Consider the following 13,186-nt stretch of genomic DNA (forward strand, 5'->3'; position numbering starts at 1 on the left):
CTTCTAGACTCTGCACGCCCTTAGCGGGGCGGCGGATTAGTGGTGCATCGATGCATTCCTCTGTCTCACTTTCCCCTCCCCCCTTCGGCCGGGCCAATGGACGTCTTAGGTTGCCCTTGCAATGGCCCTCTGCACAGACGCCCGCCCGGCACAGGGCGTGGCGCGACACGCGCGCGTCTGACAGCCCGCCTGCCCGCCCGCCCGCGGGGAGATCAGCCACGCGCTGCCGCCTCGTCTCACCTTGAGACACTGCACTATGCTCCGCTCCGCTCCGACTCAGGGGCAGGTCTCACTCTGAGCGGCACTCGCACCCGCGCCGCAACAGCAACAGCGTCTGGCCAGTAGTGGCCTTGAGGCCGCTAGCAGGTTGTGGCATGGTCGCAAAGCCGCCCTAGAGTCGAGGAAACGGCATAGCCCGTTTCTGATTCTAGGACGCCACACGGCCTACTGAGACACCAACACCTCAGGGTGCGCAAAACAAACAGAATGACTAGGCGAGAGGTGTGTGGACGAGGGCAAGTCACTTAAAGAGGTCACGAGCTCCTCTCTGTGTTTCCCTCCCGACTCTTTTGGTTTTCACTATCTTACCTCCTCATCATAACGTATGAACGCCTCCTTTCAGCAACCCCTGCATTTGCTTTGGAATCGACTATGCGCTACCTCGCCATCGCAATGACGGCTGTCCTTCTAGCAGCCGCCGTCACTAGTGCTGCACCAGTAGAGGTCTCGGAATCACATCTGCAATCCACATGGCATAGAACCGCGAATGCGAAGATACATGATGCGGATCTCCTCCGAGCGCGAAGTGGTGCGAGCGTTGATGTGAAAGACGTCGGCTCCGGCCGTGGCAAGAGAGCCAACGTGAAGAGGATGGCAGCTGCCTCTGCAAAGACGACGACGACGACGACGGCGAAGGCGACCACTACTAGCAAGGCATCCACTACCCAAGCGACAAGTACCTCCAAGACGACACCAAGCTCAACCTCAACTTCAAGCACAAAGCCAAGCAGTACCACCAAGCCCGCATCCAGCACATCCACCAGCAGCTCGACGTCTCGGGCTACTAGCACGACGAGCGCGACAAAGACGGTCGTGACGACGACGGTCACTGTCACAGTAGTAGGGACAGGGACCAAGGCAGGCTGCTCGACCTCGACCCAGTCTTCTGCTAAGCTCTCCAGCGCGACGACGACGACGACGAAGTGGGCTACGACACAGATTGCTATTGGCTGGTCAGACCTGTGAGTTTGCTTGTTGAGGGTGAAGAAAGGGGCGCGCACACTTGTGAAACGATCACAATCTGACACGATGCGACATGACGCTCTTCCATCATCGGTCAGTCTTCCTGTCAAATCAAGATGACGCTGATACAAAAAAGGGGGGAAGGGGGGGTTCTAGACTTCGATTTCGACTTTACTTGACCGTTTCTGCGCACAAATTCCCAAATTTTAGCCCATCTTGCATGTATATACATACACCCATTCACACGCACTGTACTCTCTAATGTCACCATTTGGAATCGTTTTCAATCTGAGTCGTCACCCAATCTATTTTGTGAGAAAGAAGAGCGCTAGATGACTGTGTTCCATTGGTATACTCAAGGACTCGCCTACGGCTACAGTTTCCCCTCTGCCTTTGCCAGTCTCCTGCCTTCGACGAGGATGCAGGGTCCACCGTAGATGACTCGTCGCTTGAGGTCTTCGTCAGGGAGTGATTCCACCCAGTCGCCTGTAAGCAGAGGGACGTAGGCGTGGAGAGGTAGTGTCAGCGAGTATGAGTATGCACTGCGACGGAGAATGTCAAAGGGAACTCACGAAGAGCCTTGTCCTCTGCTCCTGGCTGCAGCCAGATCCAAGGTATTCCCAGCTGGGAATTTTCACATTGCGCAAAGCTCGTACATCAGTACTCTTCGAATCAGTACCTCCTCATTCCCTCGGTCTCCTCTCCTACTCACCTCCAATAATCCCGTCTTGACAATCTGCAAGCTGACATGCGGGGGCGTAATCACCGATAAGCTCGTCTGCTTTGCATCCTTGAGCTCAGAGACGGAGGAGATGCTAGGGAGGTCCTCGATACTGCTTTCTTTTGGGTTGATGGGAATGGCAGGGAGGTCGTTGTCCTTGTACCAGCGGACAACCTTCCGGAGGTGGGAGGGGAGGAGAAGGGGAGGGGAAATGGGTAGAGGTGGGAAATTGCAATGCTTGTTTAGCTCCCTCCTGGAGGTGTGCTATCATCTCGGATCGGGTTGCTCACCTTGTTCTATGATGCAATCGCAGAATCAGAGGAATAGAAGGAACAGCCGGTTCGTCAGTCAATGTTCCATCTCCTGCTCAGCAAAGCATCCCTTCCCTCCCCTTCCCGCTACTCACCCCATACTTGCTCGGATCCTTGCTAGCACCAGCAATAGCGAATGTCTTCGACGAGAAGAACTCTTGTGTGGCGGGCGCCATAACTCTAGCTGACGAATGGAGAGCTGCGTTGCGAGCTATTGAGGTGGTGCTTCGAAGATGGGGAGTGGTGCTTAGTGTAGGCGTGCTAAACGGAAGGGTGCAGGGGCCCACGGCACTTCTGAGGTGGAGGAGGCGGGTGATGGTCGATGAGGGGTCGGACGGTCTCTGCCGCCTTGCTGTAGTAGTCTGTTGGCTCAACAGATATGGTAGGCTAGTCAAGGTAGGCTAAGAGAAGTCCCCGAGTGTCACTCTTGGTGTATACATGAAGGGGTAGAGCAGATGTATTCCCTCCATGAGCGGAAGTTCATGCGAAAGCGGAAAGGAGAGCGGGGGTGGAGGCATGGTGAAGCCCAAGCCGGCGGTCCAGCGAATAGGCACATATCCATTCACCAGGGGTAGTCTCAACTCGATTACTCTCTTCCTCGGTGGCCAAGGTACGATGACCTGCCAGGCCCCGGAACAAGATCTGCCGAGGTACTTTGTTCCGTCGGCGAGGGGCGCACCGAGGGCGAATTCATGAGGGGCTAGATTCAGGGCAGATGCAAGGTTCGAGAACCCCCGAGTCAGGGCTACCGCTAATCACGGCAGGGTTCGTTCGGGGAGCGAGTGAGGCTGCTTTGGTCTCGAGAAGTATAAGGTCCCTGTCATTGCCAGTCAAGGGTAGGGTGAAGCTCGCTCCTCTCCGTTACCCCCTCCTTCCCTTCATGCTTGGCAAGATGCAATGGCGACAGCTCGCAGCTTGGACAGCGGCTTTAACTCTGCTCCTTTTTACGGTAGCCGTTGAGGGCAAGAGTCTTAGGGGCGTGGAGGTGCAAGATCAAAGCCCTCAGTACGTACCCAATAGCTTCATCGTTCAATTTGACCCTGATCAAGTCGCCGCAAATGCCTGGGAGGTACGTACCGATAAATACTTCCTGTAGCTTTGGGTGATCAATGGTACTAAAGACTTGCTCTCCTCTGGCTTCTCAGGATGCACTCTCCGCATATGTGGCTGATGTGTCACACAGACTGTCCATGGAGATCATCGTTACCCACACCTATGAATCGCCGGAGATCCATCTAGGAGCGGCGATACAATTGCAGCCTGCCTCAAAGACCACCATGGACTGGTCCCTTTCGGACGCTGGTCGAAGGGAGATCATACATGCTCTCAAAAGCTCTCCTGCAGTACAGCGAGTGACGAAGAATCAGTACTTACAGCCTCCGGCAAGCGTGCACGACCGAGGCTCCTCTATCGGTGCTGGCGAAAGCAACTTACAGCAAGCTGCACTCGACCGACTCGAGCAGCCTAAAGCCCGAGCTCACGCTCGCGACCTTGGCAAGGGAACTCACAGCAGCATCGACGCATCCCATGCAATGCACGCCATGATGGGCGTTGATCTCCAGCACAAGAGAGGAAACCTCGGCAAAGGTGTCACTGTGTGCGTCGTCGACGGCATCGTCGATTTTTCCCATCCAGTACTCAACGGTGGTAGACCTGCAGGTGTTGACTGTATGGGCGGTGATTGTCCCGTACAGGGCGGCTATGACTATGTAGGCCCAGACTTCGACTTGGTCCATCGCCACCCTGGTCCTCCAAAGAGCAAGAATGCTTGGTAAGTAGCGGTGACATAAAGGGACTCTCGCATTGGACTTGAGATTGACAGCATCACCCTTGCAACCTCCAGTGGCCATGCAACCCAAGTAGCAAGCATCGTAGCAGGTCGAGATCCAGACGGGCGAATTTTAGGCATTGCGCCCGATGCCAAGCTGCGCACATATGGCGTCTTTTCCTGTTCCTTCAAATCCTTCAACACTTCTTCAGGGGGCACCACTGTAGCAGATGCTTTCGACATCTACGACCGCGCCTACAAGGATAAGTGCGACGTCCTCTGCGGGCCTCTGAGCGCCACAAGAGGCTGGCAAGAAGCCGACACGCTGGTCGCCTCCCGCCTTGCTCAACAGGGAGTCACTCTGGTATACTCTGCTGCCAATAATGGGGACAGTGGACCTTTCTTGATGGGATCACCCGCTCTAGGCGAGGAGGTCATTGCAGTAGGATCAGTCTCGAACGCGATTCTTCCTGGTTGGGCATTGGCGATTGATCCTCCTCTTCCTGATGGCACTTCGACCCTCAGGGTGTTCACTGACACGAGCTGGAATTACAATCGTACCGTGCCCAAATTGCCCATTCGCTTCAGCAAAGCTGCGTTGGCAGACCCCGACATCAAGGACGAGTGAGTTTCGAGCCGGCGGTATGAGAAACGTGGTGTCTGAAGTTGACCTCTGCCTTGACCCTCTTCGCAGAGGCTGCTCACCACTTGGCGACGACGTTGTAGGCGGTGAGGACTATATCCTTGTCGTTTTTCAGGCCTCCGCTTGTGGGTTCCAGAAGCAGATCGACAACATCGCTGACAAGGATGTGAAGTATCTTCTCAGGATAGTGTCGAAAGACTTGTAAGTGAATTTCGGGAGACGGCTTCGTCACTGCTACCCACGGGCTTTTGACGTGGTTACTATGCCTCTGCTGCCCACTCCCCAGCTTCCTGGTCTCGTACCCGACGGAGGTCAAAGGCACTCACAACAACGCAACGGTGACGATGGCAATGCTACCTACAGACATGGGATTGGCTCTCTACGAGGCCTACAAGAAGAATCCTTCCATCCAAGCAACTTTCTCTCCCGGAGGCGCCTTTGACGTATTGACCGACTACCCTCATCCCAGCGCAGGACTGATGAGCTACTTCTCATCATGGGGCCCAGACAACGAGCTCAAGCTCGTCAAGCCAGACGTAGTGGGGATTGGGAGTGATACGCTGGGAGCTGTTCCTCTCCCTGTGAGATATGCAATCACGGCTGGTAATTCCTTCTCTACACCTACCGTATCGGGCGCTGTGGCTCTGTACAAGTCGGTACACGGTCGTAACGTCTCGAGCGCCTCAGTCCGAAGAGCCTTGAAGCATACAGCAACGCGAGTCAAGCGAAGAGACGGTGGCGGTGATGAGAGCCTCTTCTGGGCTGGCGCTGGACTCGTCAATATCACTGCCGCCATTGACCTCACGACCGAGGCAGACCCAATCGATTTCAACTTTGGTGCAAGTCCCATCACTGAGTACCACAAGCAGCTCATCATCAGAAATGTGGGCACAAAGAAGCAGAGCTATAACGTCGCGCATATCCCTGCGCAAGCGGTGTACCTTCTTGAGGAAGGGGCGCCTGAGAAGAGACTCACGGTCAATTCGTCGATGATCAGTGCCATCCCTCAGAACGCGGATGCGACGGCGACGATGTCCTTGTACCAGAATGTCTTTGATCTAGGTGAGCGCTCACGCACTATTGCCTACCTCTTTTCTGTTACCATGAGCTGACTTCTCTTATTCCTACCCTTCTCCTTCATCAGAGCCCGGCAAGACCTACAATTTCGAATTCCGTATCGACCCACCTCCCGACCATCCACGGATCATCATGTACTCCGGTCGCATCTCCGTCGTCTGCCTCAACGACCCGAGCGGAACGGCCAACGTCCCCTATACTGGCATGGCAGGCTCGCTGCGAACCATTCCTTCACTAGTGACCGGAGCAAACCCATTCTCAACGAAGCTCCCTGCTCTGTTTGAGCCGGGGAACAAGGAACAGATCAGGAATGACTCGACCGTCTGGGCATTGGACCCGGAGGACCCAACATCTAGTCCGAACCTGGTGTACATGACGCAGACGCCCACCGAGAGGCTCGTAATCGATATCGTCGACGCGGACATCGATTTTCAAGCTACAATCCCTATTGTGGACGATGCAGAGTGCTGCAATTCCACACTGCCCACCGAGGGGCCAGAGCGAAGAGACTTGGCGTCCCTCGCGCTGCGCGAGGATGGTGCAAACATTACGGTCCCGGAGACGACTTCGGGAAAGGTGACAGGGATGCGCTGGACCAAGTTCGACGAGGTGCCCATCGTAGGCCGAATGACCGACGATGACATTACGGGGCGCGACCAATACTCGAATACGCTCCTGCCAGGTGGAAGGTGAGTACTGGGAGTGCAGTAGTAGCGATAGCGCCAGCGTACCCCACTGCTTTTCCCGCTCAAGCTGACGACAAGCTCCTCTCCTCTATTCCTTTCACTCCTGGCTCTGGTGCAGTTTCCAGACCTGGCCACTGGTACGTCTTGCTTTATCCTATTGTACCTCGTCACCTCTAGATCCCCCCTTCTAATCATCTCTCTCTGTCCCCATCGACTCCACCAAATAGACTGCCACGCTGGACCTTCCTCCTCTCCAACCCAAAGGCGATCCCAGCTCCACCACTCCCTCCTCCACCCCCTTCTCCCTCCCCGAAGGACGCTACCGCGTGCTGCTCCGTGCGCACAGGTTCCGTGGAGGACCTCTGGACGAGATGAGCGAGTATGACTCGTACTTGTCGAGGGTGTGGGAGTATAGGAAGAAGCGAGAGGAGGGGAAGGGGGAGGGGAAGGGGAATGGGGAGAAGAAGAAGGAGGAGGTAGAGTGAAGGAGTTGTAACACGGCCTTGTCTCTCTGTCATTCGTCCGCCCATTCCTCATTTTTGCCTCTCCCACTCTCTGGCTTGGCCCTTTCGGTCTTCTTGTTTTCCCTACGAATCGCAGCGCGATCCATCTACCTCTGCTTGGCGTCATGCGATGGTCTAGTCTGGCAAAGAAAGGGCAATGGATTGAGGCAGGATGAGGTCGATTCCGCCTGACCTACCTCAGGCAGAGAACATCCTAAGTACGTCCCTCTTTTCCCTTCATCCCCTCCTCTTTCCTCCCCTCCCGCCCGAGCCACCCTTCTTTCCCCCCTCTCCCCTCCTAGCAAGCGCCAATGCTCCTTCTCCCTTACTTTCAAACCTCACCGCCTTTCTCGCATTAACCACGTCTCCCTTTTCTCTTCTCCTACTTGCTCCAGATCCAGATCCATCCAATCCACCGAGAATGGCCATACTCCTCTTCTTCTCCTCTCCTGCATCCCGCTCATTGGGATCAAAAGAGCGCTTCACCCCACGAGTCTTGATATCCTCTCCAGGTAGCACCCGATCGAACTTGCCCATGGAGGCTGTTGAGCCTCTCATGCGGAGCGTAGTAGCGTCCAGATCACCTTTTCTGAGAGTACGGGTGGTCAGAGGGTCGGATTTGAGGGCAGAAGAGGATGTTTTGCTGTTGGAGGAGCTGGCGGCAGAAGCGCGGGCGAGGTTGCGAAGCCGTTGGGCGTCATTGTGTAGACGACGCTTCTTGCGCTCGGCCTTCATTGCCTTGGAGGGGTCGTAATCGTCATCTGAGGGAGAAACATCAAGGATGTGGTCAGGACTTGGCTCTTACAACGCGGCCGAGGGCTCTCCCTCCCCTCTCATTGTTCGCCAACTCACCTTTACCAAACGGCACCTCATGAATCCACTGTTCCTCCTCCTTTTTATTGTTTCCCTTGTATCCCCACTTTGGAACCCACTCCTGCGTCGCCTCGTCGTACACCAGCTTTCCTTCCTTCTTCTTTGTATCAGCGATTCCCTTCTTCTTTGCAAACTCTTGCCATTTAGTCAATGGCTTTGGTTTGGGTAGTGGTTTTGCCCTGGGCAAAATCGTGGTTGGAAGGGGTAGCGTTAGGATAGGTCCATGGTCTGGGTGGACTTTGAGGGGGAGAGTGGCGATGAGGTTGGAGAGGAGGGCAGAGACGCCCTTTTGAGTTTGGGCCTGCAGCCAGGAAGAGGTGGGCTTGGAAGCAGTGCTGGTGCTGGATACATTTGTGACGGAGAGGAGGCCGTGGTCGTACTGGAAGTTGGATGAGGCGTTGCTGCCTGTGGCTGCGGCCGAGGCGGACGAGGTGGCAGTGGGTGCCATGGTTGTGAGTGTATGGATGTGGTGTATAGGATGACAAGGTTGTGCCTTTGCCCGTCCGTACGAATGAATGACTGTCTGTGCTGCCTGGTTGCGTCTGGACAAATTTCTGGCGTGACTGTCTCCGTCTGCGCGCGGAGTTTTGGCCCAAAAAATCTGCCTCGACTCCCTTTCCGTCAAAGGGCCGTAGATGGCTACTGACCACCTTCCACCACCACCATCACCATCAGTGTGTGTGTGTGATACCTTGCCATCACCTCACCATCATCGTCATCATAGCCATGACGTCCGTAGCTGCAGTTACCAGCGTCCTTGCGGCAGATGTGTCCGCCTTCTCCACCTTGATCCGCTCCCTCTCCACGGACTGCTCCTCCCTCTTCAGCAGCAGCACCTCTCTCCTTCCTTCACACCTACCCTCGTCACCCTCCTCCTCTCTCTCCTCCTCCCAGGATGAGAGCTCAGCAGACTTCTTTCTCACACTCAAGTCCACTCTCCTACTCTCCTACACGCAACACCTCTTTCTCCTCTCCTCGCATAGAGCACTTGGTCTTTCCATCCAGGAGGGCGAAGGGAAGGAAGTCGTGGAGAGACTTGTGCGGATTAGGGTCACGCTGGACAAGATGAAGACGCTAGAGGCGCGATTGAAGCCAAAGTGGGAGAGGCTGGTCAGAGCAGCACAGAATGCTACGACATCAGGGAAGAGCCAGGCTGATGGAAGTGATGAGGAGGGCGAGGGTCAAGACGAGGCAGATGAAGAGGATGCGGAACTGGGTGAGTACAGGCACACAACTTTGGGGTCAGGACGAGAAGAGACATCGTCTTGCTGACCGCTGCGACTGGCTCTTCCATATGATGGCAGACCCACTGTCCTTCCGGCCCAACCCGTCGGCTCTGCTCGATTCTTCTTCTGCCGCAAAGAAGAAGTCCACTGCTGCCGCTACTTCCTCGTCCTCTTCTTCCCGCAAGGCCAAAGGCGCCCGCACTGCCGAGGAGTCAGACGAGGAGCAAGCCGCCTCTTCTCGCTCCGGCGTGTATCGTCCGCCCAAGCTGGCCCCCGTACCCTACTCGGACCGTCCTCGTTCCAAGGGTCGTCGTGGCGATGGGTCCTCTGATGACGAGCGTGACGACTCTCGCTCTCGTCGCGGAGGAGGTGGACGCCCACTCAATGCCCACCTCTTGCCAGATCTGAGCACCTCCCTCTCCTCGAATCCTTACAGCACCTCTTCTACTGGCCTCACATCCCTCTCTGCCTCTGATCCCCACACCTCCGCCCGTGCGCGCAGATTGAAGGAAATGGACGAATACGAAGAGAACAATTTCACCCGTTTAGTCCTGAGCAAGAAAGACGAACGCAAGCGTCGCAGAGACGAAGAGGACGTCGTACTCGGTGGCGTCACCACTGCTGGTTTATCTTCCTCCTCCAGGGGTGGATCCAAAGTGGGAGCTGGACTAGAAGAGGAATTTGGAGATTTACTTCGGGGTGGAGAGAGGAGAGGTGGCAAGGGACAGAGTAGAAGGGAATGGGATGAGCTTACGACTAAGAGGAGGAAGGCAACGGCTCCTGCTGGAGAGTCGGAGGGGAGACGCGGAGGTGGTGGTGGTGGGAAGAAGAGAGGAGGAGGTAGTAGTACGGGAGGTGGGAACCGGTTTGAGAAGGCCGTCGCTTCACATGGAAAGAAGAGACGGTGAGAAAGAGGAGTACCGGCATGGGCTGATAGGCATCTTATGCCATTCGTCGATGAATCATATATGCCTTTCGATGATGCTACTGAACATGGGGTGCCCCTGCAATAGGCTTTTGGTTGCTCGCTTTCCATCACCAGATCCCCACCCTTGCTACTTCTCTTCTTTCCCAACTTCTCCCATCCTTTCTTCTTCTTCCTCGCCTCCTCTACTTGATTTCCTCCTTGCTTTGCGCCTCCTTCAACCGTCTAATGTGTTCGTTGACAAAGTAGCCCTCGAGGAGCGTCTGGGCATCAATGTCCTTTGCGCCGGAAATGGTGCCAAGACATCTAGAGGAATTGCAGTTGCACTTGAAGGGTTGAGCCATGCTCCACTCTGTCGATGGGTAGACTGGGAAGGTGTCAAGTGGAGATGAAGGAGAGTAGGTCAGTTGAACTCTTTCCTTGCCTGCTGCCTGCTTCTCACTTCTCGCTTCTCGCTTCTCGTTGCCTACTCACAGAAGCTCAATGCTTCCCCCTTTTGGATGTCCCTCTCCGCAACTGCCCTCCACATCTTCCTCTCTTCTCCAACTTCAAATCTAACTGACGGATCGCACGAATGGTTGATGTAGAGCAAATCGCTATTGAGTTCAATATGACTCTCCTCTCCTACTTGCACCGTCGAGTACCTCTTAAGTGGTGCCCGCTCTGCCGAATCCATATAAGCCAATGTCTCTCCTCTAGCAAAGGGACGTTGAGTAACAAGAGAAGAGTTGTAGTCTCCAGGAGAGAAGTGGACGAGGAAGAGATGAGGATGGGTAGGGATGTAGGAGGTAGAGAGGATGGTGGGATCACCATTGGAGAGATGGGCAGAGTATTTTGCTTTACCTCCAGTGGGAGTAGTAGTAGTAGTGGGAGCGGTAGTGGGAGTGCTGATAGTCATACTTGCTTGTGGGAGATGGGAAATCGAATCGTGCTGGTGACCTTTTTGTGTGCCGTGGAGACTTGTTGAGTAAGAAAGGAAGGTAGGGAGTGAGTTGCTACGTGGAGTCGCAAGCGGTTGGAGCTAGGGAAGTGCAATGTCGTGCGAGGGAGCGAGCGAGTGTCCAAAGGGGGGTGGGTTGTCAAGACAAGGGAACAGTGACAGTGTAGTGTCCGCAGAGTGTAGTGAGCCTAACAAGGAGGGGGAAGTGAACAAGTCTACCAAGAGGAGTGAAGGAAGGAAGGAAGGAAGGAAGGAAGGAAGGAAGGATTGTCCTTTCCATGCAACACTTGTCAGTCAAGCGAGTCCCTCTGCCCCACCTCGCCTCCGCCATGCGCCTGCGCCTCAGTCCGGGCGAAGAGGAGGAAGAAGAAGAAGCCGGACTCCAGGCGCATCGCATCCGATCCGCGCTTCCCTCCACGACGACGACGACGGACGAGGCTTCAGACTCCGCCCCCCCCCCCCGCCCCCACTGCTCGACTCCCCCCCGCCCGCCTATGCCCGGCTTCTGCTTCACAAGGCGGGGGAAACCAACGGGAAAAGGGCTCAGAGGGCGGACGACGTGAATGGCACACCAGGGCAGCTTCATCACTTGCCCTCACTCACTCAAGACGACATGACTTTTACTCGCTGTCAAGTATCTACGGTCGCACACTTCAGTCTACATTCCTAAAAAACGTACAGTAGTGAGAATTGATTGAAAATGAAAAAGAGACGTTCCTTGTCGTGTATATGTGCGTGAAAAAGAGGAAGAGGCAGAGGTCATCCGCATGATGACTGACTAGATCAACAATGATAAAAGTACAAAAGTAGGGTCCAAGAACTGGGTATAGGTGACAGATGGTAGCCAGCAGCAGCAGGAACATCCTAGCTGCTCAAGTCTACTCTAGGCAGGTCTCGCCAACGACTGATGAAAGACCTTGATCAACGTCCGAATCGCCCTAGACATCTCCGCATGCGAGAGATCCGCAACATTCACACTCGCCAAATCCAATACTGCATCTCTCCCCTCTTGCTCCAAAGCACTCTTGCCTACTTCTCCCTTGTGCTCATTCGTATTTCCCCCAGCAGGAAGTTCAGCATCCATGTCTCTAAATCCCATTCTCCACTCTGCAAAGTCTCGCTTCTCTACAGGTCGCTTTAGCACGACGATGACACCACGGTGACGTCTGTCTGCCCTGATACGTGCAAAGGTGTCCAGGACGGCAGAGCGGGGTCCTTCGAGGAATTGAGCAAAAGAACCATCTCGGTACATTAGCAGACCGGTAATATCATTGCGGGCATTCGTCTTGCGCGAGCTGGCTAGAATACCCTCTAGCTCGGAGCGGGGCAGATAGCGGATCTTGGCAGAGGAGGTGTATACCAATTGGATGAGAGGATCTTCACCCTCGGCGAGAGCCTCCTCGTCGTCATTGCCTGACGAAGACGAAGAGGTGGTGGCGGTGGCCGTAGTGGCAGAGGAGGAAGTCGAAGTCATACTAGCCATCGAGGGCGTGGTCTTGCCCGAGCTACCCCTCTCACTGCTAGGTGAGCTGGGCTCAGAAGAAAGACGAGTAAAGAGGGCAGGAACAGAAGGTCGTCTTGTATCCATGTCCACATCTAGACTGGTAGGATCCAATCCCGTATCAGACTTGGTAGGACGCATTGCACTTCCAGTCCCACTAGCACTACCACTCCTTTGTGCCTCTTCAAGAGCAAGAGCCCTCTTGACCCTCTCGGAGGGTCCTTGGCGAAAGGTAGATGATGGCATTGGGTAATGATGAAGATTTGCAGTCGTCACGGATGGTGAGACGGGAGGAGAGGTGTGCGAGGAAGATGCTCCTCTTGCGTGGTGATTGTGGGCATCTCCGCCACCGGGGCGTAGAGTATTCACTGTAGCCATTGTTGTGAGTGAGAAGTGAGTGGGTGAGGTGAGTGGCAAAGGTGCTGCCTCGAGTGAGGTGGACTGGATGTGCTTGCTGTAAGGTAGGTGCCAATTGATCAGGCGCTGTGTGGCGAAAGCTGACAGTGTCCGATAAGAGACGAGGTGCTGCAGCGATGCAGCTGTGTCGAGAGAGAAGCAAAGATGGGCGTCGAGATGGATGATCAAGGATAGTAGAATGGCAATGTTGATGATGGAGTGCAAAGGGCAAAGTGATAGAGCTCAGCCTCGTCTGGTAAGATTCACACTTGCTCCCCTCGCAACTAGGTAATTTCCCAATAGGCTATAGTGTGGTCCGTCCCAAGCTGACGGGACACGGCCATGACGGAGCTGAAGGGGGGGGGGGGAGAGAG

General features: G+C 55.1%; 7 protein-coding genes across 7 annotated transcripts; 3 read left to right on the top strand and 4 right to left on the bottom strand.

Annotated features, from left to right (window-relative positions):
* The first annotated feature begins 329 nt into the window (after positions 1–329).
* On the top strand, positions 330–1,579 carry BCV69DRAFT_59119 (hypothetical protein). Its single transcript, XM_025495379.1, has 2 exons — positions 330–1,241; positions 1,341–1,579. Exons 1-2 carry the CDS (start codon positions 652–654, stop codon positions 1,360–1,362), a joined length of 612 nt encoding a protein of 203 aa, XP_025346210.1. The 5' UTR covers positions 330–651; the 3' UTR covers positions 1,363–1,579.
* On the bottom strand, positions 1,268–2,791 carry BCV69DRAFT_284651 (NAD(P)-binding protein). The gene is made up of 4 exons (XM_025493116.1): positions 2,377–2,791; positions 2,317–2,326; positions 1,955–2,140; positions 1,268–1,866 (listed from the first exon to the last, which is right to left on the bottom strand). Exons 1-4 carry the CDS (start codon positions 2,448–2,450, stop codon positions 1,765–1,767), a joined length of 372 nt encoding a protein of 123 aa, XP_025346211.1. The 5' UTR covers positions 2,451–2,791; the 3' UTR covers positions 1,268–1,764.
* On the top strand, positions 2,727–6,881 carry BCV69DRAFT_59214 (subtilisin-like protein). The gene is made up of 7 exons (XM_025495380.1): positions 2,727–3,343; positions 3,420–4,045; positions 4,118–4,666; positions 4,737–4,886; positions 4,972–5,747; positions 5,830–6,451; positions 6,567–6,881. Exons 1-7 carry the CDS (start codon positions 2,990–2,992, stop codon positions 6,637–6,639), a joined length of 3,150 nt encoding a protein of 1,049 aa, XP_025346212.1. The 5' UTR covers positions 2,727–2,989; the 3' UTR covers positions 6,640–6,881.
* Positions 6,882–7,347: 466 nt separating this feature from the next.
* BCV69DRAFT_295019 (RRS1-domain-containing protein) lies at positions 7,348–8,337 on the bottom strand (the record flags this gene model as incomplete). The annotated part of the gene is made up of 2 exons (XM_025493894.1): positions 7,804–8,337; positions 7,348–7,712 (listed from the first exon to the last, which is right to left on the bottom strand). Coding segments are annotated over exons 1-2 (834 nt in total), but the record flags the coding sequence as incomplete, so codon positions are not given.
* Positions 8,338–8,473: 136 nt separating this feature from the next.
* On the top strand, positions 8,474–10,208 carry BCV69DRAFT_314240 (hypothetical protein). Its single transcript, XM_025495100.1, has 2 exons — positions 8,474–9,040; positions 9,129–10,208. Exons 1-2 carry the CDS (start codon positions 8,551–8,553, stop codon positions 9,956–9,958), a joined length of 1,320 nt encoding a protein of 439 aa, XP_025346214.1. The 5' UTR covers positions 8,474–8,550; the 3' UTR covers positions 9,959–10,208.
* Positions 10,113–11,228, bottom strand: BCV69DRAFT_284656 (hypothetical protein). The gene is made up of 2 exons (XM_025493117.1): positions 10,450–11,228; positions 10,113–10,342 (listed from the first exon to the last, which is right to left on the bottom strand). Exons 1-2 carry the CDS (start codon positions 10,871–10,873, stop codon positions 10,161–10,163), a joined length of 606 nt encoding a protein of 201 aa, XP_025346215.1. The 5' UTR covers positions 10,874–11,228; the 3' UTR covers positions 10,113–10,160.
* A 358-nt stretch (positions 11,229–11,586) lies between these two features.
* On the bottom strand, positions 11,587–13,180 carry BCV69DRAFT_284658 (BLUF-domain-containing protein). The gene has a single exon (XM_025493118.1). The coding sequence runs from the start codon at positions 12,792–12,794 to the stop codon at positions 11,799–11,801; it is 996 nt and encodes a 331-aa protein (XP_025346216.1). The 5' UTR covers positions 12,795–13,180; the 3' UTR covers positions 11,587–11,798.
* Between the last annotated feature and the right edge of the window lie 6 nt (positions 13,181–13,186).

The sequence above is a fragment of the Pseudomicrostroma glucosiphilum genome (assembly GCF_003144135.1).
Source record: "Pseudomicrostroma glucosiphilum strain MCA 4718 unplaced genomic scaffold BCV69scaffold_13, whole genome shotgun sequence".
NCBI lineage: Eukaryota > Fungi > Basidiomycota > Exobasidiomycetes > Microstromatales > Microstromataceae > Microstroma > Microstroma glucosiphilum.

What these genes read in the sequence shown, in the direction of transcription:
- BCV69DRAFT_59119 (XM_025495379.1), top strand. Translation starts at nt 652, where the DNA reads ATGCGCTACCTCGCCATCGCAATGACGGCTGTCCTTCTAGCAGCCGCC. An exon ending in GCTATTGGCTGGTCAGACCT is followed by an intron (nt 1,242 to 1,340) that starts GTGAGTTTGCTT and finishes ATCATCGGTCAG; the next exon opens with TCTTCCTGTCAAATCAAGAT.
- BCV69DRAFT_284651 (XM_025493116.1), bottom strand. Translation starts at nt 2,450, where the DNA reads ATGGCGCCCGCCACACAAGAGTTCTTCTCGTCGAAGACATTCGCTATT. An exon ending in TCAAGACGGGATTATTGGAG is followed by an intron (nt 1,867 to 1,954) that starts GTGAGTAGGAGA and finishes GAAAATTCCCAG; the next exon opens with CTGGGAATACCTTGGATCTG.
- BCV69DRAFT_59214 (XM_025495380.1), top strand. Translation starts at nt 2,990, where the DNA reads ATGCAAGGTTCGAGAACCCCCGAGTCAGGGCTACCGCTAATCACGGCA. An exon ending in GACCCCGACATCAAGGACGA is followed by an intron (nt 4,667 to 4,736) that starts GTGAGTTTCGAG and finishes CCCTCTTCGCAG; the next exon opens with AGGCTGCTCACCACTTGGCG. An exon ending in AGGATAGTGTCGAAAGACTT is followed by an intron (nt 4,887 to 4,971) that starts GTAAGTGAATTT and finishes CCCACTCCCCAG; the next exon opens with CTTCCTGGTCTCGTACCCGA.
- BCV69DRAFT_314240 (XM_025495100.1), top strand. Translation starts at nt 8,551, where the DNA reads ATGACGTCCGTAGCTGCAGTTACCAGCGTCCTTGCGGCAGATGTGTCC. An exon ending in TGAAGAGGATGCGGAACTGG is followed by an intron (nt 9,041 to 9,128) that starts GTGAGTACAGGC and finishes ATATGATGGCAG; the next exon opens with ACCCACTGTCCTTCCGGCCC.
- BCV69DRAFT_284656 (XM_025493117.1), bottom strand. Translation starts at nt 10,873, where the DNA reads ATGACTATCAGCACTCCCACTACCGCTCCCACTACTACTACTACTCCC. An exon ending in GGGGGAAGCATTGAGCTTCT is followed by an intron (nt 10,343 to 10,449) that starts GTGAGTAGGCAA and finishes ACACCTTCCCAG; the next exon opens with TCTACCCATCGACAGAGTGG.
- BCV69DRAFT_284658 (XM_025493118.1), bottom strand. Translation starts at nt 12,794, where the DNA reads ATGGCTACAGTGAATACTCTACGCCCCGGTGGCGGAGATGCCCACAAT.